This window comes from Myotis nattereri (assembly GCF_964212035.1).
Source record: "Myotis nattereri genome assembly, chromosome: 7".
Classification (NCBI taxonomy): Eukaryota; Metazoa; Chordata; class Mammalia; order Chiroptera; family Vespertilionidae; genus Myotis; species Myotis nattereri.
In genome coordinates this window covers 56,835,889-56,858,191 of record NC_138082.1, presented here as the reverse complement: position 1 = coordinate 56,858,191, position 22,303 = coordinate 56,835,889, and the positions used below count along the sequence as shown (strand labels likewise).

The 22,303-nt window shown below is 41.4% G+C and overlaps 1 protein-coding gene across 1 annotated transcript in view; it reads right to left on the bottom strand.

The window, feature by feature from the left end:
- CCDC148 (coiled-coil domain containing 148) overlaps positions 1 to 22,303 on the bottom strand; it is a 223,726-nt gene that overhangs the window by 7,752 nt on the left and 193,671 nt on the right. Inside the window, exons 14-15 of the mRNA XM_081095906.1 lie at positions 3,118 to 3,235; positions 235 to 375 (exon numbers count right to left, since the gene is read on the bottom strand). Coding sequence (XP_080952032.1) covers positions 235 to 375; positions 3,118 to 3,235 — 259 coding nt within the window. The remainder of the gene's footprint in view (positions 1 to 234; positions 376 to 3,117; positions 3,236 to 22,303) is intronic.

Below are 22,303 nucleotides of genomic sequence, written 5' to 3'. Positions count from 1 at the left end.
ACACTCTCCCCCCCACACACACCCAGTGCACGAATTTTGTGCACCGGGCCCCTAGTATTATAATATTAACAGTTGTGCAGTAACTATGTGCTATTATTTAGAAGTAAAAATTGTGTTGATATCTATAGTATTTAAATATAAATGTTGAAAATTTTTGGAATGCAAAACATACACTTCTACAATTCTTATAAACTTCATAGCTTTTGTTTCAAACATGCTAATTCCCATAATTACCTGCTGTTCGTTGTATGTATTCAATGTGAAAAGTGGCTTTTGAAGAATAAATTCTTCCTCAATTCCAATACCCATCCTCGCTTTTGATGCCATGGTATCTGACATCATTCTAACAGGATCAAATTGAGCAACAATAGCAACCTAAAAGAAGAGAAAGCATAGCAACTTGGAACAAGATACAGGCTAAATGCTCTAGGCAATATTATTAATGTGTCATGTCCATTACAGTTCAGAAATTTTATTAAAGATAAAACCTAAGAGGGGAGAGTAGAAAGAATATTAAACCAGGCCACTCCAAGAGATCCACAAAGGAGTTAGTAGTTTAAAAACAAATATAATATTAAAAGGCTGTAAAATATAATTGTTTCTGATGATTGAAATTATAGTTATTATTACATTTACACAAAAATTTGTCTTTCTTATACATACAAAGTCACAGGAAATCTTATATAGAAAACCTACATATTCAAACACCTTGAAAGTAACCAAAAGTAAACAAACAAAAAATACAGTAATCTTTAACCACCAGCGATCTGTGGCCATAGTGACAACCTCATGAAACTTTCTAGAAAGTTTGATCTGTTTAAACTGAATCTAGAGCAGGCGTGGGCAAACTACGGCCCGCGGGCCGGATCCGGCCCGTTTGAAATGAATAAAACTAAAAAAAAAAAAAGACCGTACCCTTTTATGTAATGATGTTTACTTTGAATTTATATTAGTTCACACAAACACTCCATTCATGCTTTTGTTCTGGCCCTCTGGTCCAGTTTAAGAACCCATTGTGGCCCTCGAGTCAAAAAGTTTGCCCAGCCCTGATCTAGAGCATATTATTCATGGGTAAAGTTGAGTGTGTTGGCATTATAGGGTCAAATGGGTGAATTTCCATTGTACCAGGCAACTAGATTTCCAGGGGCTGTTATAAACCAGTGCTCCCACTTCTGCTGAAAAACTTTAACCCAAGTGCTCTTGTTCTTTATTATAATTGAAATAATTAAAAACTGTGTCCTGATGAAATGAAGTCACTAATTTTGTAAATCATATGCACAATTTGTAACACCTGTCTGTTAACTCCTAGTCAAGAATTGGCATTAAAGCCCTGCCCGGTGTGGCTCAGATGGCTGAGCATCATTCCATGCACCAAATGGTTGCTAGTTCGATTCCCAGTCAGGGCACATACCTAGGATGCAGACTCAATCCCAGTAGGCACGTGCAGGAGGCAGCCGACCAATGTTTCACTTTCACATCCATGTTTCTCTCTCTCTCTCTCTCTCTCTCTCTCTCTCTCTCTCTCTCTCCCTCTCCCTTCATCTCGTCCTAAAAATCGATTTTTAAAACTCTTTAAAAATAAAAAAATGTTAAGAGAAAAAATCGAATTATCATTAAAAATGGCACTTTTAATGCATTTATGAACTATAATGACATAACTGGGAATTGAACATACTTTCATTATTGTAGGTTTCCTGATTAAAATATTACACTATAGTTCTGAACATGAATTACAGATAATAGGCCCAGATATCTCCTCTTTCCAAGGGTTCACAGATGGAAACAATTCTAATCATATACATTCTGTAGTTGTCAAAGTTCTATTTTGAACAAGGATGTGTTTAGTAATAGTGACATTAAGTTTTGTCCCCAGAAAGCCATGGGATATACTTATTTGCTAATGACTGAATAATTTAAATTTTGTTGAATCTAGCATGACCAGGACTTACATTCCTATGCTTTGAATTTCTCTAATCTATTTTATCAAAGAAGATGAGATGCATTTATAGCTCCTCTATACCACCTCACCTAATTAGACTTCCTTGGTTTGAATTCAGCCTAAACTTTGCTAGCGGTGTAACTCCGGGGAACCTCTGTGTCTCCTTGGTTTTCCCTTCTATAAAACAGGAATATTAATAACACCTACAGCATAAGGTTTTGTAGAGACTAAATGATTTAAAACCCAAGGGTGTTAATAAGAGGACTTTATACTTTGTAAATATTCAAAACATGTAAACAGACATGACTACCAACCTACAAGGCAGGTACTAATATTGTTATTCCCATTTTTCAGAGGGGGAAATAAAGCAACAGGAGTCAGGTAAAAGGCCTAAGTTCCTTCTGCCAGTGAGTAGCACACCAGGTTGTACCATGTTTGAAGGACACCAGAGGCCAAGTTCCTATCCAAGATTCTATGTTGCCTCCACTGGCACCGAACAGAAACCCGTCATTTCCTAACAGCTGGGAAATGGTGCCAGTGGAGACTTCAGAGCTTTTGAGTTAAGCTAATCACTCCCAGGCTAAAAACTCTGAAAAATTGCCAAATAAAACTATTTTATCACATTTCCCAAGTTCTTACATTTCTGATCTTGCCATGTATTATCTACTTTCTAAACTTTTGCCTACTTTTATTAGGCGAAGCAATGGGAGGCTTTTATTTCTCCACACACACAAAAAAAGTGAGGTTATATTTTTTAAGTGCTTTTTAACATGTTTATTTATTATGGGATATATCCAAACAGAGGTTCCTACCCAAAGAAGATTATCTCGTTCAAGCTCCACTGATTTTTTGAGGAGAGTAAAATCTTTGGGCTAGATGCAGAGTTTCACTGCTGTAAATGGATACTATTCAGCTATTAAACTGGAGGTAATGTGGATGCATTTAAATCTTGGGAGAGCTTTTTAAAAGGTGCTGATAAAGTTCTTTTAATAAACTAAGAAACTGGAAATGGTTCAACATAAACCTAATTGCTCCCCGGAATGAAGATCAGTGTCTCAATTGGGACAAGTTACATTTTATGCAGCAGAACTCCTAAACTAAGCCCGAGGAATAATGCTATTAGGAGCACTTAGCAACATTTTTTCACACCACCCATGAACATTTCAAATTAAAAACACCTGTTTCCTAAGGGCTTCCAGCCGCCTCTCTCTTTCTTCTTCTTCATGTGCTTCTTGAAGAGCCACCTCTTTTTTCTCCATCAAACGCTTTTCCAATAATTGTTGTCTGTAGTTAACCCTTTAAAAACAATGCACAGGGAAGTTGGGAAAACATCACCATAATCTTGGACATTGTACGGATAAAAGCCGAAGGCCTCTCAGGTTTTGTTTTCAGTTGCTTTTGGTTGATTCCTCATATCCAAACAATAGAAGACATTTGTGGAAAATGCAATTTACTAATAATTCTAATAATAGCAGGAGAAACTACAGGTCATAGGGCAGGCAAATATGAGATAGAATCCAATCCATCTCTTTACTCATTGAAATAATTGAATTGACTCGCAAACTGTCTGTTGGCTGCTGCACCTACAGCTCATTCGAGCCTTCTGATGAGTTTTAACAATTTGAGATTTTTAAAAGGCTATGTTACTTATTAAATATATATATATATATATATATATATATATATATATATATATATTTTTAGAAAGAATACTAAATAAAATACTATAATAACGTGCCCAAATTATCTTCATTACTAGAACTTAAACCAAACTATTTATATTGCCACTCATTTTGTCAAAATGCTCTTTCTGAGTGTGTGTGTGTGTGTGTGTGTGTGTGTGTGTGTGTGTGAAGCAACTTTAAAAATGGCACTTGACTGTAGATGGCAGCAAAACATGACTTTGCCTTCGCATTAGGCTTCCATCCTCCTTAACATCAGCAGCAGATATTAGAACAGGGCATAAACAGCTGTTTTAATACCTCCCCCTCCCCCACCCCCCCACTCCCCCAGCTCATCTGGCCTTTCTCCATTGTCTTTTTTGGGCAGCCTCTCTTACCATCATCTTGTCCAAGCTACTCTTTTACTGAATTACAGAGATGAGATTTGTCTTTTCAAAAAAAGTAGTCACCTGGGTTCTCCAGGGAGTATGAGGTCATTGCTTCTCTCTTCCATCATTGATGATTTAACTTCACTTGTGACATCAGTCACAAATGTGCTTTCCCCTTGGTGTGTACACCTGCATTTTCCATGGATGTATCTTCACTAGACCCTTTTTATTCTGAATCCTGACTAAGATGTTCCCTGTGCGACAAGGCTTGTGCTAAGTCCTTTACATGAGTCTAAGCCTCATTCAGATTTCACAGCAGCCCTATGTTGGGATGCCATTATTGATCCCCTTTTAAAGATAAAGAGCTGGAAGCATAGACAGATGATGTCACATGTTCACGCTCTCACACCCAGGAAGTGGCAGAGCCAGAGATCAGACCCAGGCAGACCGGCCCCAGGGCCCATGTCTGCCCCTCCCACCCCCATGCGATTAACATTATATGCCCTTTTCTCTTCTCCCCTTGATGGCTCCACTCACCTTACTGGCTTGTGAATCCTGACGCCATGCCAAACCCTGTGCTAGGTAATGACTAAGAAAAAGACTGTCCTTGAGAATTCGTAGTTTAACATAAAGATAAAAAGGCAAGCCCGGGAGCTAAACAAGGTAAACAGTGCCTTCAGAGAGGTCTAAGTAAGGCCTCTGGGGATCTGGGGGCCGGGGAGATGACTGCTTGCTTGGGTGGGGAAAGGACTGCTGGTTTAGCAAGAGCTTCACTGAGGAGATAGCACCTGAGCAGGAGCTGGAGGATTAGGAGTCGCAGAGGCAGGGAGGCATGACGGCTGAGCGGGCCAGCCTTGCGGGCAGAGAGCGAGGGATGAGTCAGGGGAGGCGCTCAGGCTGAGCAATGGCAGGGCTGGCATCTGCGAGGGGGTGATTCTCCAGTTCTGTCCCCGGGAACCCGGCTTGCCCCACGTGGTCACAGCCCTCAGAAGGGAAGAACTGGGGTGGCCTGCACAGCGTGAGCGAATGACCAGTGATCAGTAAAGAGAGGCCCAGGAAAGCATGGGCGGCTGAGCCAGGTCTTTCCCCTCAGGAAGATTTGCTTCTAGGGAAATCAGGTTGCTCCTGCCTAGCTGGTTTGGCTCAGTGGATAGGGCGTTGGCCTGCAGACTGAGGGAACCCCAGGGGTTCAATTCCGAGTCAGGGCACATGTCCCGGTTGTGAGCTCGATCCCCAGTAGGGGGCGTGCAGGAGGCAGCCGATCAATGATTCTCTCTCATCCTTGATGTTTCTTCCACTCTCTCCCTCTCACGTCCTCTCTGAAATCAATACAAAATATATTTTAAAAAACACAACAACAAAAAGAAAACTAGGTTGCTCCAGAGGCTGGCATTGAAGAGGAAGCCATTGAAGAGGCAGCTCAGAGAGAAGAAAGGAGGGAAGCACACAGTAAATCCCTGTGGAGTACAAAACCCAGAATGGGACTGAAAAGGGCAATCCTGGCCACGCTGGTGGCTGTGGCCGTCCTTCCCACCATCTCCTGTATCAGGAGCTGGTACAGTCAGACACACAGACTAAAGAGCCCACAGACCAGATTGCTCCCTTTCCCCGACGCCTCCATGGCATGGAAAGCTGTATTTCTCATTCTCCCCATTTTCACTAAGGCATCCCTAATGAGGTTCTACTCAATTTAAGCCCTGAGTACAAGCTAAGTGAACCACTGCGAAGGTTCGATTAAAAGATACACTGGGATTTGACAATTACCATATGCTAATTCTCAGAACCTCTGGAAAGTTTCTCTCCCTTTGGGAGGCACGTGTTGCTTTGTCAGCAGCAAAGTTTTATTTGGTTTTTTGGAACTGGACTCGTGAGGAAGAAATTGCAGATAAGAGTAAGGCATTTTGAACCTGTGTCGTAAGAAAGGCTGGTTCATGGTTTTCTTGGCGGCTCATTCATTCATTCCACAAATATATACTGCGTGCCAGCTCTGCATCAATCATTGTGTGAGTCATCGGAGATACAATTTCCACACAAAACACATGCTCCTGTCCTCACAGAAGTGGCAACCTAATGGGAATACAAAGACCCAGGCAATTATGACACAGGATGGCTCTTGCTCTAATGGGACGATGGGGCAGAGGCTGTGAGAGAGGCACCTCTGCCAGGCTTATAACATCCAGGGGAGCATCCAAAAGGCAGTGCTCTCAACTTTAGACCCAAAACTGAAGCAGGAATTCACCAGAGGGGTAGTAAGGATTTTCCAGGAAGGAAAAAAAAACACAAAAAACCACAACACAGAATCCAGAGGTCAGAAAGCACAGTATGTCTGAAAAATTGAAAGAAATTAAGTGTGACCCCAAATGAACAAAGCAAGGTTGGGAGTCCCAGGAACTGAGGCTGGAGAGGTGAGAAGGGCCGGATTGTGGGGGCTTTTGATCAGGGAAATGCCGTGATCAGAAAAATCTCTCCAGTGATATGGAAGATGGATTGGTAAAGGGGAAAGACCAGAGAGAGTTATTGAGATGCGAGTTGCTGGTTTCCTGAACTAAGGCAGGGGGAGAGAGGCGCTGGTAAGAGGTAGGGAGAAGGCATGGATTTAAAATTTATGTAGAAAATAGAATAGAATAAACTTGTTAGTTTATTTTATGGGAGAGGGGAAAAGACAGAGAGGAAGAAGTTCAGGAAGGTTTCTGTCTTGCACAGTGAATGATGGACTCCCTCACTAAAAATGGGAACTTAGGAGGAGAAACAGAGAGGAATTAGGTTTACTATAATTAGGACATAGGCCTGCCTTCCCAAGATCTGGCCTGGAGAAGTGGATGGGGAACCTTACCCATGGCATGGAATTGAGGCCATGGGGCAGATGTACCCATCAGGACTAGAGTAGGCATACCTCGCTGTATTGTGCTTAGCAGATATTGCCTATTTTACAAATTGAAGTCAAGACCCCCACCTCCAACATAAAGATTACAACTCACTTTATTGAAAAACTTGCTTTATTGGGGTGGTCTACAATGGAACCGCCACTATCCCAAGGTATGTCTGTGTAGAGCAGGGGGTCCTCAAACTACGGCCCACGGGCCACATGCGGCCCATCGAAAACATTTATCCGGCCCGCCGGGTGTTTTTGCCGCTGCTGTGTGCATAGGAATTTGTTCATAGTTGTTTTTTTTTAACTATAGTGCGGCCCTCCAACGGTCTGAGGGACAGTGAACTGGCCCTCTGTTTAAAAAGTTTGAGGACCCCTGGTGTAGAGTAAGAAGAAAAGTTGGCCTAAGATTGATTCCCAAGGAAATAACACTTAGAAAGGGACAGAAGAAGAGGAAATTCTCTGGGAGAAATAGGAGAAATGGTGCCAAAGAAGCTAAGGAAAATGGGATTGGTGATATCAAATGCTATGAGAAGATCAATTATAATCCAAGGTATTTTTTGGATTAAGTAACAGGGAGCCATTGGTGATCTTGACAAAAGCAATCAATAGAGAGGTGGCTAAAGAATTAGTGGGAGGAGAGGAAGGAAGAGAGGAGTGGAGACCAGAGAGAGTAGAGACCACACCTTCAGTAAGACCTATGCAAATGGGGGGGGGGGGGTGCAGGGAAGGAGATAATAGAGGGGTGCCTAAGAAAGCACAAAGCTGACCACTGGCTCTAAAGTGGTCAAGATTACTCTGATTCCCTTAAAGATCTGCCAAAGGAAAATTTAAGAAAACAGGAGACACTCAAATTCTTTTTTTCCCCAGATGCTATGGTTTAAACTCAAATAGTAATTCACTTCAAAGGGGGGTAACTCTTGGTGCCTCTTCTTCCTCTCTGGATAGAAAAACTCTCTGCCTAAAAAGAAGTGATGCAGAAAAACTTCTGGAAGAACGCCAAATACTCACATATTTATGGAGAAAGAAAATTAGCAACGTAGTGAAGTCAATCATTTGGAAAATTTTCCACGTAAATACCTTTAGCCATTTGGGGTAGCGGACTTTCTCCAAGTTAAACTGCTGTTATGAAAGTCAATGTCAGAAAGTGGCTAAACTCAAAGGTCTTTAAGTTGTGCCCTGAATTCCCAAACAGAATCCCAGGCACATCTCCCAGCCTGTTTTTTTTTGCTCTCTGAGTCCACAAAGGTGGAAAACGCTGCAAAAGAGGCATTTTCAACTTCTCTTGGGGAAAGAGAAGCATCGTATTGTTCAAAAGCAACAGCTGCTGTAGAATCAGGCACAGCATTAGCAATAACCTGAGAGGGATGTATGTAAGCTTCCAGGCCTGAGTGTAGTTGAAGGGACAGGAAGCTTTCATGGAGAAGTGGAGAATTTACAGATCATTTAGGAGACTTCTTTCCGTGCGTCCTGCACTCTAAGAGATAAATGCATATGATTTGGAACTACCCTGGGCTTCAGTGAACCTTCAGTAAGAACTTGGCAAATTCTTTCATAGCACAGAATCTTGAACTCTCTTTATCTGGAGCCCCAAGTAACATCAAATCTAAAAAGAAGCTACGGAAAGCAAGAGGGGAATGAGAGACTTCTAAAGAACAGCTGATAGTGGCAGGTTCTACATTTAAAAAGAATGCTTTAAGCAGTAAGTAAAGCAACCTAAAGATATGTCTTGATTAGAGTATTCTAATTCTAATTAAGTATTGAACTTTCCCTCCTTTCTCCCAATGTTTCAGGGAAGTAATCTGCCCTACCGAATTAAAGGCAGTTTTATAAACAAACGTGCTACTCAGTGTTTAGGTCATGTGGCTTACTCAACATTGAACATGAAATCGTTTCACAGGCGCATGCCCTCAGTGCTACTGCCAGAGGTATTTTGCCTGCTGGGAGATTCATTTTTAGCTCAAACTCACTCAGAAAGTTATTCTTGCCAGCGAGCAGAAAGAATCCCCATTAGCCTATAGGGCATTTAAACAAAGGAGAATGTTCAGATCAAAAGATAGGTGGGCCAGGTGGCAGGACCCCCAAATAGTGGGAGGAGGAGAGGAGGAAAAAGAGAGGTGGGCCCAGAGAAAAGGAGGAAAATTATATAACTGGTTACTCACATCAGAGGGCATAACCTGTCTAATGAAAATGGCAATGAGGTCCGACTCAATGGTGATTCTGGCTAAGGGGAAAAGCAGGGGCCAAGTTCTACAAAGATAAAGTGAATCCTAATAGAAGGCAGTGACATCCTGGTACAGATGGGTGTGGGACAAGAACAAAGGGGATTCATTGAGAATTCCCAGAACTAGAAGGAGCTGAACCCAGGCCAGCCCCAAACAGTGACCATTCTTCCAGCTCAGAGCACGTACTGGTTCCTTTGTGAGGTGTAAAAGCAATTTCCTATTGGAACCCATTCTTTAATGGATGAAGTTAATTAGTCAATATAGTTACTTGAGCACCTTCTATGTGCCAAGCACTGCCCCAGGTGCTCAAGATACAATAGTAAAAAATAAAAAACAGACAAAGATTCCCACCCTCTTAAGTCTTGCATTATGTGGGGTTTGTTCCATATACACATGCCTAAATTAACACTCCAGTAAAATGACCAGAGTTGTTCTCAACATATTGTTTTTCAATTCATCACAAAGCCCTAAATTAGAGAGCCTATTCTCACATAACAGAACGATGGTTCTCAGCAATGTCATTAGCATCGCTGGAACTCACAAAATCTAATGCCAAGGCACCCTCCAAACTAATTAGATCAGGATCTGGTGGTGGGGCCCAATCACTGGTATTTTTAAAATTTATAGTTGCCTCAGATGATGCTAATGTGAGCCTGGGCTGAGAACCAATACCACCGGGCCCAGTAGTTCCCTAACTGGAACTAACATCAGGATCACCAGGAGGGCTAGTAAAATGCAGACTGCTGGACCACCTCCAGTTTCTGATTTAGTAGTAGGTGGGGGTGGGGGGGTGGGGGGGGGCGCGGGTTGATTCAAACTTTTGCATTTCTAACAAGTTTCAGGTGATGTTGATTCTGCTGATCTGGGGACAATTTGAGGACTACAGCACAGATAAGTAATTCAGATTAGAGGGACTCTACCTGACTGTCGTTATCAAGATAAAACCTGGCATGAATTGCTACCTAGGTGGGACTTATTTCTGATTGCACACGTGGAACGTCACAGTTCTACACCTCAGGATTGTTCCAAACTAGACATTCCTGTTTTGTTGCTTCAGATGTTCAAGAGTAGAATTTTTCAACCTCACCCCACGCCACATCCCAAAACACATGGATGACAGGTTCCCCCAGTGACAGTGGCCCTCTGAGGCTTGGGTCAGTGTTGGTGATGGGCAGCCGCAACAATGGCTGTCACCGAACTTCTTTCTTTCCCTCTGATGGACAAAACACTGGTATATCCTGAAGACAGTTGAAAACCTCAGGCAACTGGTGATATTTAAAGGATCTATTCAGTAAAATCAAAGAAGGAAGAAGTAACTTGAAAGCAATTCAGCCTTAAAAAGGAGGTGTGAGGCACTTGCTTTGAGAATAGTCCTTGAAACTCTAAGGGGGTGGATGTTTTATTATGCTGGATGTGAAAACCCATAAATGAGGGTGAAGTACATTTTCTCAATGGTTATAATCAGTCCCAACCTAGCTGTCTGAGTTCACTTGAGTTGGAAGTGCAGAGATATAAACAGCTGGGAAACAGGGACTTAAACCCGGGAATTTAGAGCTGAGCCGAGGACAATATGTGAGGAGGGTGTTACTGGAAGAAGGCTGCAATATCATATTAGCCCTTTCCCCAAATTAGTGCAGAACGACATTTCTGCCACAATTTATGTATCTTCGTCTTTTTGAACTAATCCTAACTCTTTCCATCTAGCTTTCAGTAATCCTTTTATTTCCTCAGATGTCCTCAGAATTTTCCTAGAATTATTCTTTTCAATTGCATTTCAAACATGGGTATAGACAGTAAGAGGTACATTGTCTGTAGGGAATCCTATATAATAAAAGGCTAATATGCAAATCGACCAAAGAGTGCAATGACCAGTCACTGTGATGTGCACTGACCCCCAGGGGGCAGGCACTCAATGCAGGAGCTGCCCCCTGGTGGTCAGTGCATTCCCACAGAGAAAGCGCTGCTCAACCAGAAGCCGGGCTCATGGCTGGCAAGTGCAGCGGCAGTGACGGGAGCCTCTCCTGCCTCAGTGACAACGCTACAGATGTCTGACTGCAGGCCTTGGGAGCAGGTCTAAGCCATCAGTCAGACATCCCCTGAGCACTCCTGGATTCAAGAGGGCACAGGCTGGGCTGAGGGACCCTTCCCCCAAGAGCACGAATGTCATGAACTGGGCCTCTAGTCTATATATATATAAAAACCTAAGTGACCAAATGACTGGTCGCTATGATGTGCCCACCAGGGGGCAGACACTGAATGCAGGAACTGCCCCCTGGTGGTCAGTGCACTCCCACAACCAACTTCCCATGGCTGGCCAACCTCTCCCTGACTCTTCCCCCAGCCGGCCGGCCAGCCCTCATCTGCCCTGATCAGGACTGGGTGAGATGGCCCCGATTGGCCCTATCACCGGCCAGGCCTAGGGACCCCACCTGTGCACAAATTTGTGCGCTGGGCCTCTAGTTAAAAATAATAATACTGATAGAGTCCTGTCTTGTGTTTTTAATTGCCATGCACCAGCAAGTCTGAACAAAGTTAGTGATCAAATATGCCCTCCACTGGAACACACAACCCTCTTTCATTCCACTCTCCATTGGTCCTTTGAAAGGTTTTCCTTAATTGAAAACCAGTGCCTCCCAGATGACGCTACTTACATTGCTACCCTTTGAAAAAGTCAGGGGAGGAGGTTTCCCAATGACAATTCCAAAAAAGTTCTACCCAATGATTTTGGGATTAGACCATCCTCATTCTAAATGGGTTCTTGGAATCAACTGCTAGCTGCTCAGGTCACAGTGCCTAACATTACTGAGGGTTATTCAAAACTATGCCCTTGATCCCCAATATCATTCACTTCTCTCTGCTTTAACAGCCACTCCTTAGACCAAACTTGAGCTTGGCATCACCTAGAATTAACTGTTCCCCTGTCAAAATCTTAAACTGGGGGATTCAGTTCTGATGCCAATCTCCAAAGTCACTGCATATATTTGATAGAGATATGCACTGTACCACGCTAGGAATGGACTACCTGCAGACTTCCTATCTTCCTGATGTTCTCACTCGACCTTACTCAGCCTGCTGCCTTAGCTTACCAAGCTCACCATTTTCCTGCAATATTTATTAACTGTGTACTATGTACCAGGCTAGATCTTTCCTCATGAAGATTATTGTCATTTCACCTCTTCCCTTTCCCCCAGACTATAAGATACAATCAGACTTTACTTCATTCTCTCTCAGCTTGGGATCCCTGGGTCTCTCTCTTCAAGGGCATCATCACCAATATCCTTTAATTATCTCATCTTCTTTTCTTTCCACACCTGCCCTACCAACTCTCAGCCCTAATTCCTTGTTGAATTTATTACACACTTATGAGGTTGAACCTTAATTAGACATTCAACACTCCTCCAGTATCACTTTATTTACCCCCAGATGATTGACGTTCTCCATATGTTTCTACCTCATGCTTAATTTTCCCTCTTAGCAGAAAACCTCACCTCTAACATTATTGAAAAGAAAGGCCACTAAACATCCATTTCCCCAACACACTTTGTGCACTTCCAATCTTGTCAAGAGTCATCTTCATTCAAACCTTGCTCCTTACTCCTGGGCTTTTAATCCCATAAACCTAGTTGTCTCCAGGATCTTGCTCCAAAAACGAATATCTTGCTTTCCTGTTTCTTCAGTCTCTTCCTCTCTCCCTCTCTCATGTTACCTTTGTATCTCCAACAACTATCATAGTGCTTAACAGAAGGCATGTGCCAATACATGAAAAAATAATGAATGAATTTAAAAAGTTATGGAACGTATTCAATGGAATTTCTTCAGTTGTAGGTAAATCACAGGATACAGTAATTGATGAAATAAAAGTTTATGAATAAATTCAAGATATACTTTTCTATTAATTAGTCGGTAGGTATTCCTTTGTAAAACATGTAGTCATCTGAGAAGTTTAAATAGAAGTTGAATCACTGAAGAACAAATCAGGTGTCTAGTTCCTTTGGACAAATAAGAACCCTGAGTGCTAAAAGGCAAATCAGACATGACATCCACGACAAAGACTTGCTGGGACTGTGGCGTTGGAGGGGAAGCACAGCAGGAATGGCATGTGGCTTTAGGGAATTATTTATTATGAGCTGAAATTTATAAGGCTACCTGGACAGACCAGCATTTATTTGCCTAATTGCCTCCCTACATCCACTTATTCAACATATTTATATTAAGTGCCAGATATAAATGTGTAAAAATCATATGATACAAAACATAAGAAAAGCCCAGAGCAACTGGAAACACCTATCAAGTAGACAACAGCAGAGCCTACATCTGGATTTTTTAATACATACAGGAGCTCACCACTTGTCATCATATGATTTCACTAAGAAAAGTTACTTGCCATTTGACACTAATTGGGTAATTTGCACTGTGACTCTTGAATTCACAAATGATTTATGGTAGAAAAAATTTACTTCATAATTAATATGTATTGCATTTTTAAAATCCTTAAGATGCTATAAGTATTTTATTGGATATAAAAGAGAAGCTCACATTGAGGGCTTTTCTCACAATATTGGAAGCTTTCTTTAGATTCTTTTCCCATTTTGATTTATTAAGAAAAATAAATGATTTAAAGGTAAGAAAATGACAAGCATGGGTGATTCATTTTATTGGAGTTTTAAAAATAATTCTTATGGATACATATAATTTCTGACCCCCCCAATTTCAGTGAGTGTTTTCAGAATCACAAATGCTGAAAGAAGCATTGCTTTAGTGTGAAACTTTAAAAAGCCATGTTATTAAAGTACTGATCTGTTATCAGATCTGTTAATAAAGATCTGTGACCAGATCATAATATTTCCATCTGGCTTTATCTGTTTTCCACTTCTTCCTTAATTGGTCCTCATTCCCCCAGTGACAGACATGGGCATCATTCTGATGGACCTGGTTTCTCTTCTTCAAGACTGGCGGTGGGATGGCACTGACCTAACAAAAGAAACTACGGTTGTCTCCCTCAAACAAATGACTTACTAGTAAGTAAGCTTAATAAAACCTGCCTTCCCTCATGCTGTTTGAAAACCCCCCCTTACCTTCTGCTTCTTCCTTCCAGGGCTCTCAGAACTTCTGTAGACAGCAAACATCAAAGGGACCAAAGATTCCTATAGTGATTCAGCCACCCACGGCGGCAGTGAGCAAACCCTGATTGCCATCCAGCCCAGGCGACATCAGCAAAGAGACTTCACAAACAGCCTCTTAACATTTGAGGTTTAAAACAAGTCAGTGTCACAGAAAGGTTACTGTCATAAACACCTTTGAGGGCTTGTTTTCTTCCTTCCTTCTTTCCTTCTTTCCTTCCTTCCTTCTTTCCTTCCTTCCTTCTTTCCTTCTTTCCTTCCTTCCTTCTTTCCTTCTTTCCTTCCTTCCTTCTTTCCTTCCTTCCTTCCTTCCTTCCTTCCTTCCTTCCTTCCTTCCTTCCTTCCTTCCTTCCTTCCTTCCTTTCCCCTTCTAATTCCCCCATCCCCTCAGTCTACAAACATTTTTTTTTTTTTACCAAAACTTTTGGTTAGGCATTTTAAATCTGTCTTTTAAAAAACAAATGATAAATATATATTTAGTTTGGGGAGTGACGTTCTGTGTGCTTTTGTCCTTGGCTCCCTCCAATGCTGACTGACTCCCCCTGCATTTGAGTTTCCGCCTTCAAGTGTCAACTGGCTTCCCCAGGGACTTGCTGCCAAGCCACGCCTGTCTGGGTCTCCTTTAGGTCTCAGCTCAGCCTGCAGGACTGAGCTCTGGAATCATTCATCCTCCCTCTTTTTTTTAGAGATAGTCACCTCCACAAAGCAGGAACCCCAAAGCCCCGGCAGGTGAGCCCTGGCCTTGGGTCTCGGGGGGCAGGGCCCATCCCTGGCACGAGCTTGTTGAGCTCCGCTGTCTGAAGGCAGTTTGTCAGGTGAGATGCTACAGTGTCTGTGCTACAAAGGCTGTCACTTGAGGCCACGAGAGACATGAGTGACTTCCCCCAGAGCCCAGGCAGATACATAAAGTTGGAAACAGCATTATTGACTACATTGACAGCAACACAACTTTACCGGAGAAGATAAAATAATAGTCTGGACAGAAAGCCAGATAAATATACAAATCACACCTAGGTCACTGATCCTCAGTCCCATTTTTAAAAGATGCATAGAGTTTCTCAACAGCACTATCTAGGTTTGGGCAGAACTAAATCACCCAAAACCCTCTACTTTCCTTTCCTAAATTAAGCTGAAGATGTCCATGCCCTTATTCCTTGGGACCTCTCTTTGGCTGGCTTTCAAAGGAAATGGAGAGATTCCTAGAGGAGGGTTAGATAGGAGCCAGAGAAGAAGAATAAAGCAGACTTACAAAAATGCACAATTTGTACAATTTAACATTATATCAGAATTTAATTAATTCTCAAACTTGGAGGGTGAGTGGGGAGATGACAGGCTGGAAGAAAAATAGGGCCGAGTTTCCTAAGCCAGTTCATGGTATAAAAAGAACAGATAATTCATTTTTATGGGATTTTATTTTCATGAAAGTTACAACAGCCAAGTCCTGCTCTATCTAGACACAGCTTTGTTAGGACACGAAGAAGGGGGCTGTGTCTCTTTGTTCCCATTTTGCACAAAGAGTAAAGCAATGACCTGAGAGGCCCCTTAGGAAGGAGAGTTCTCTCTGGTCCCGAGAATGTCACAGGAATGGAGCTCAGAAGATAGACAGACCTGGCTCTCCCAGGGAGCCTGCTCATGGTCCCCCAAACGGTGAGCCCACCGCTAATTCCACTTAGTCCACAGTAAGCTGACAAAGGGACATTAATCTTGCTCCTCAGAGGTAGATTCTTCACTCTAATCCAAGCTCCTGGGCAACCAACCCAAGGCCTGGACAGCAAAACAAAGGCTATTTCATTCTCTCTCAACGCTATAAGCTGACTGTCCACACAATTCCAATATCTCACAGATACAGCCAACCTTGTCACATATATAAAAAGCAACTCAGATGTTCTCTCTGGGTGACTCTAAATTTTAATCTTTATTGTCCTCTCCCAGATGTCACAGCTCCTCTCTGCCAGGTTCCCTGTTATTTCAAGAGACAAGAATATTCCCTAAGGCCTCCGTTTGAATATACATCTTTCTGAGATCATGTCTCTGGTTTCCCCGAAGATTGTCACATCAATAAATCTATCTTCTGCCTGGATCCTTGGTTCTGCAAATAATTTTATCACCTTAGGCAGGCACAGCCAACATTTCTCTCTTCCATGTATTCTTCAGTTAAAGAAGAAAATCTTGCTTAGACTCCTCCATTTCTACGGATGAAAACATTCATATGCAAAGCTTGGCATCATTGCAAATGGAGAGGAGTCTTTTTGCAAATAGACCAGTTGCCACACCTGGGCCATTGCCTGAGCCTGATTCAACATAATATCAGTTATGTCCATTACCTGGAAGCCCTAGGAAGGTCTGATTTGTGGAGCAATAGTCTGACAGATCATAAGGATTAACATGCACCAAAAGCTCCCGGTATTAAAAAAAAAAAAAAAAAAAAAAAAAAGCATCCACAAGACTTGCTGTTTTAGAGACATTCGGAGCTTTTCAAGCCCACACACACTCAGATAGTACTGATAATCCTCTCTGTGTTTGTGGGATTTGGAAGAGCTACAAAGAATAAAGAGCCACAATATTGTGACAAAGTGATGTGTTCTTGTCTTTGTGCAAATGTTTGGACTCCCCCACCCCAACATCATAGATACAAGAACATGTGAGTACATAAAAAATTTATAGGAATACAATAGATAAAATACCCATACTTATTTGGTATATATAAAGTAATGTATTTTTAAATTACCTATTTGTATAAAACTTTAGTTTTCAAGGTATTCCCTCATACATTAACAAGACAGATTCAGTAACATGATTACTCAACTAATAATTAAACAGTTCTCCCCACTTCTCTTGATGATATGAGAGAGGGCATCAGCAATTAAACTTTGTATTTAACTAGGATTTATGCCCCATCTGCTTCCAAACAAAATTTGAAATTATAAATACTATTAAACCCCACGTAAAATGTCAACATTCAAAATCAAAGATTACAAAAACAACAAACAAACAAAAAAAACAAGTAAAAGAAGTAGAGATTTCCAAGCAACTATAACAGGTTGTGACAGCTGGGCCATGAATTTGCCTCGCAAAGGAGTTGGCATTTGCTCGCCAGGTGAAATGCTGAACCCCTGGGACCGCTTAGCAGTATATCTCCAGATGCGTCTCACCAGCAGGCCCCTGCATTAATTATCCTGCTGCAGTTCCCAGAAAGTGGTTGGTAAACCAACTGCATTGGAATTTTCAATGATGCTTATTTTTTAAATGCAGATTCCTGGGCCCGACTGAAGAACGCTGCTGGTAGGATCCTGGGATTTATATTTTCACATGCCCACCACTCACCAGGTGATATTTTTGCTCTCTAATGTTTGGAAACCACTGCTTTTCTGGGATTGGTGCCTGTTGCATGGGAATGATAGAAAACCCAGCATCAGGAAGTAGAGAATTGTCCTAGTGATCAGCCCTTGTACACTGCTGTGTGTGCCTTCTTATTTCTGCCTTGTGCTCATGAAGCTTTTAAACGTCTGGTTCACTGCCCACTTGGTATTTGACTTTGAATGGTCACACGTGTTTGGCCTCTTCTGAGGTACTGATGTTACTCTCCTTCCAGCACCCTGTCTCCTTCATTGTCAATTTCTTTTTTTTATTCCTGCCACAGACTCCTGATATCTGTGTATGTTCTATTACCTGCTGGTTACTCCTAAGCTCACGTTGATAGCTCTGCACATAAGACTGCCTCTACTTATCTCACTTGGGATCAATTTACTCCACAGCTGTTCATGGGAATATGTGAGACACTGCCTCCCCAGCGTCTGGCCAGCGATGCCCAGATGTGGGCCTGGGTATGAGGAATGATCTGTTCTCTGCTCATTAATGTTTCCAGTTCATGGGCTTTATTGGATTATTCTCTATATTTGAGGTACACATCTTATATGCTTTTCCTACCCTCCAGATGCTCTTAGACACAGTCACTGCCCCTGTTACTCTCCACTTTCCTCCATACACTCATTGGCTTTTACTACTGTCTTTGGATTTTCCCCCTATGTTTGCCAATTTCACATGAAAGTACATCCAACTTCCTGACTTTAAAGTTTATGGTCCTATTTCTGCACTGACATTATCAGTTCTCTATTCACATAATTGGGAATTCATCATCGTTTAACATTCACTGGTCTCCCAAGTTTTTCCTCTTATTTTCTGTAAATTTTTTTTCTTTTTTTTTTTTATTGCTTAAAGTATTACAAAGAGTATTACATATGTCTCCTTTTTTCCCCTCCGCCCTTGACTATCCCCTGGCCTCCCCTACCCCCCAGTGTCTTATGTCCATTGGTTATGCTTATATGCATGCATACAAGTCCTTCGGTTGATCTCTTACCCACCCCCCTCCTGCCCTCCCACCCTCCCCAGCCTTCCTGCTGTAGTTTGACAGTCTGTTTGAGGCAGCTCTGCCTCTGTATCTATTTTTGTTCATAAGTTTATAATGGTCTTTATTATCCAGAAATGAGTGAGATCATGTGGTATTTTTCCTTCAGTGACTGGCTTATTTCACTTAGCATAATGCTCTCCAGTTCCATCCATGCTGTTGCAAATGGTAAGAGTTCCTTCCTTTTTAGAGCAGCATAGTATTCCATCGTGTAGATGTACCACAGTTTTCTAATCCATTCATCTACTGATGGGCACTTAGGCTGTTTCCAGATCTTAGCTATGGTGAATTGTGCTGCTATGAACATAGGGGTGCATATATCCTTTCTGACTGGTGTTTCTGGTTTCTTGGGATATATTCCTAGAAGTGGGATCACAGGGTCAAATGGGAGTTCCATTTTTAGTTTTTTGAGGAAACTCCATAATGTCTTCCATAGTGGCTGCACCAGTCTGCATTCCCACCAGCAGTGCACAAGTGTTCCTTCTTCTCCACATCCTCTCCAGCACTTGTCCTTTGTTGAATTGTTGATGATAGCTATTCTGACAGGTGTGAGATGGTACCTCATTGTTGTTTTGATTTGCATCTCTCGGATGATTAGCGACTTTGAGCATGTTTTCATATGTCTCGTGGCTTTCTGAATGTCCTCTTTTAAAAGGTGTCTATTTAGGTCCTTTGCCCATTTTTTGATTGGATTGTTTATCTTCCTTTTGTTGAGTTGTATGAGTTCCCTATAAATGTTGGAGGTTAAACCCTTATCAGTGATAGCATTGGCAAATATGTTCTCCCATGTAGTGGGCTTTCTTGTTGTTTTGTTGATGGTTTCTTTTGCTGTGCAGAAACTTTTTATTCTGATGTAGTCCCATTTGTTTATTTTCTCTTTAGTTTCCAATGCCCTAGTATCTGTATCGGTGAAGAAATTGCTTCGGCATATGTCTAAGATTTTGTTGCCTTTGGATTCTTCTAGTATTTTTATGGTTTCCCGTCGTATATTTAAGTCCTTTATCCATTTTGAGTTTATTTTTGTGTATGGTGTAAGTTGGTGGTCTAGTTTCATTTTCTTGCATGTATCTGTCCAATTTTCCCAACACCATTTATTGAAGAGACTATCTTGCCTCCATTGTATGTTCTTGCCTCCTTTGTCAAATATTAATTGAGCGTATTGGTTGGGGCTGATTTCTGGGCTCTCTACTCTATCCCATTGATCTATATGTCTGTTCTTGTGCCAGTACCAGGCAGTTTTGAGAACAGTGGCTTTGTAATACAGCTTGATATCTGTAAATTTTTGTCTTTTCTTTTAGACAGCTCTGGTGGGAGGTGGTTTGGGGGAGGGAAGGGATTGAGCAAAAAAGAAAAAAAGAAAGAGAAATCATGGACATGGTCAACAGTGTGGTGATTGTGAGGGGGAGGTAGAGGTGGAAGAGGGCATAGAGGGGATGGAAAAAATAACATAAAACGATTTATGCACTGAATAATAATAATGAAGTAGGCTCGTATTTAGTGATGTAAAAGATTTCAAATATTTTCTCTACCTTTGAGAACTATCCTTTGTCCATAGCTCAGAGCCTCTCTTTCTGGTCATAAACTGCCCAGGAAATCATCTTTAAAAGATCATATACAGCACATACTAGTACTGAGAAGTTTATATGTTTGACTTTGCTTCCAAAGCTACCAGTATCAACAAAAGACCAGAGGAAACATTACCTCCAGTCTTCTACTCAAGAAGTGGAAAAACCTTCCACTGTTCTTCAAAGTGACCATCCAAGTCGAAACAAGTGCGGTGTCTGGTGAGAGCATGAGGTTTAGGACCTCACTTTTGAACTTGGGGAGAGTTCACAGGGTAGGCAGCACAGCGGGTAGGGCATAGCAGGTCTGCACACGCAATTCCACAGCAATCCATAGGGAACCACAATTATCTCTTCATGGGACTTAGTCATGTAATTTCTCTCATCTGCTGGGTGCCTGTGAACCCTACTCAGGTGCCAGAGCTGCCTGCCACTAGCTACACAGAGCCGGTTGCTAAACTTTTAGGACTTTAGCAAGCTAGCTGTTAAACACAGCCACTAACAAACATTAAGTTATATAAACTTAAAAGGAAATAAAAACAAAGGTAACAAAGACTCAAAACTCATTTCCCAATTATTTTACTATTATCCATGCTCTTTGGCTTATTTACGTCTATTATATCTGTATGATAGAAATAATATATAATGACATGCAACTGTACATTTATTCCTGATTCTGTGTTTAGTAACATGAAGTTGGAGTTTGAAATAAGCCATGGTGTATTTACACCACAGAAATCAGAAAAGCTACAAATCAGGGCTACCCCGTGCCCCTCCTCTCACCTCCAGCCAATTGTTAAATGCTTACCAGTATATAACTGCTGTGCACCCTCTTAGCATGAAGATGGAAAAACACAATAGTACAATATAGTTATGTGAAATTTCCCAACTCTACTTAAAACATTTGCATTCCCTCCAACCTGCTTTCCTTTGAATGTGGTCTAACACCTCCCAGGTCAAGGCCTGTGGAAGTATAACCGATATCAAACAATGGATGTCATAATGTTCACACTGAGTTGTCACATTATGTATTGGTTTCCTTCTCTAAGATGAAGTCAGAAGTTCCTTTGTATAAATTTTATGTCTAATTTTTCTCTGCTCAAAGTACCTGCTGTTTTACCTACATTATCTCCCTAGACCCTATTTGCACACGTTTGCATCTGTGTTGTGTTTGTGCATGCATATCTGTATGTGCTATATAGTTGCTGGACAGTTACTGATGACTGGCTAACTTTAACTTAAAATAGCTACAATTTAAGCCCAGCTCAGTATCTGCTAATATACTAGAAAGGGAGATCATTAAATGTCTTAGAATCAATATTTGAATTCTTAAGAGGGAATTCAGGAAGAGGTCAGCAAACGATATTAAAGGATCAGGAAACTGACTCAGGAAAATCTAAAGAAAGTGAGACTCCTTCTGTAGCAATGATAAGGCTAATGGGAAACTGAAAGTGATCGTGGGGAATGATTGGGAATTTAATACAGAGGCGTCATTGTTCCCTGTTTCCACTCAGAATAAGTCAAGAGGGATTCAACTTACAGCATTTTATAGAAAGAACTTTAAAGAATTCAGCAAAAGAAAATTATCTTAAGGTTTTTTCCCCTAAAGTTGTTTTTAATCAGCCATTTTAATCAATGATCCCATAGAAGCTTAATTTAAAGGCAAAGAGTCTTATTACTAAAAAGTCAAACAAAAATGCAGTCAATGGAAGAGGGATGTCTGCATTTTCCCCACAAACAGATATGGACATTAGCTTTTAAAATATTCTCCAAAGAGCTAAGCTTAATGGAAGATCATATTTACTAAGGCTACCCCAAATAGGTGGGTATGTGTAATTAAGGGATAAGGGAATGACTCCCTAACACACACAATACAGAATAAGAACAAAAAAAACGTTCTGTTTGGAACTCAGTTTCTGATCACAGGTCTTTTTGTGGGAAGGCCTAGGAAGGCCTCAAATAAACAATTTCCCTTAATAACCCACTAGGGTCCATTTGTGTGTCTAATCCCATTTTGAACAAATTTATGTATTAATATGTGTAACCTTCTAGGGTGGTTACTTTCCTAGTTTTTACTACCCCTCTAATGGTAGATATGATTTCTATACAAGGTTCTTCTAGTATCCTGGATTT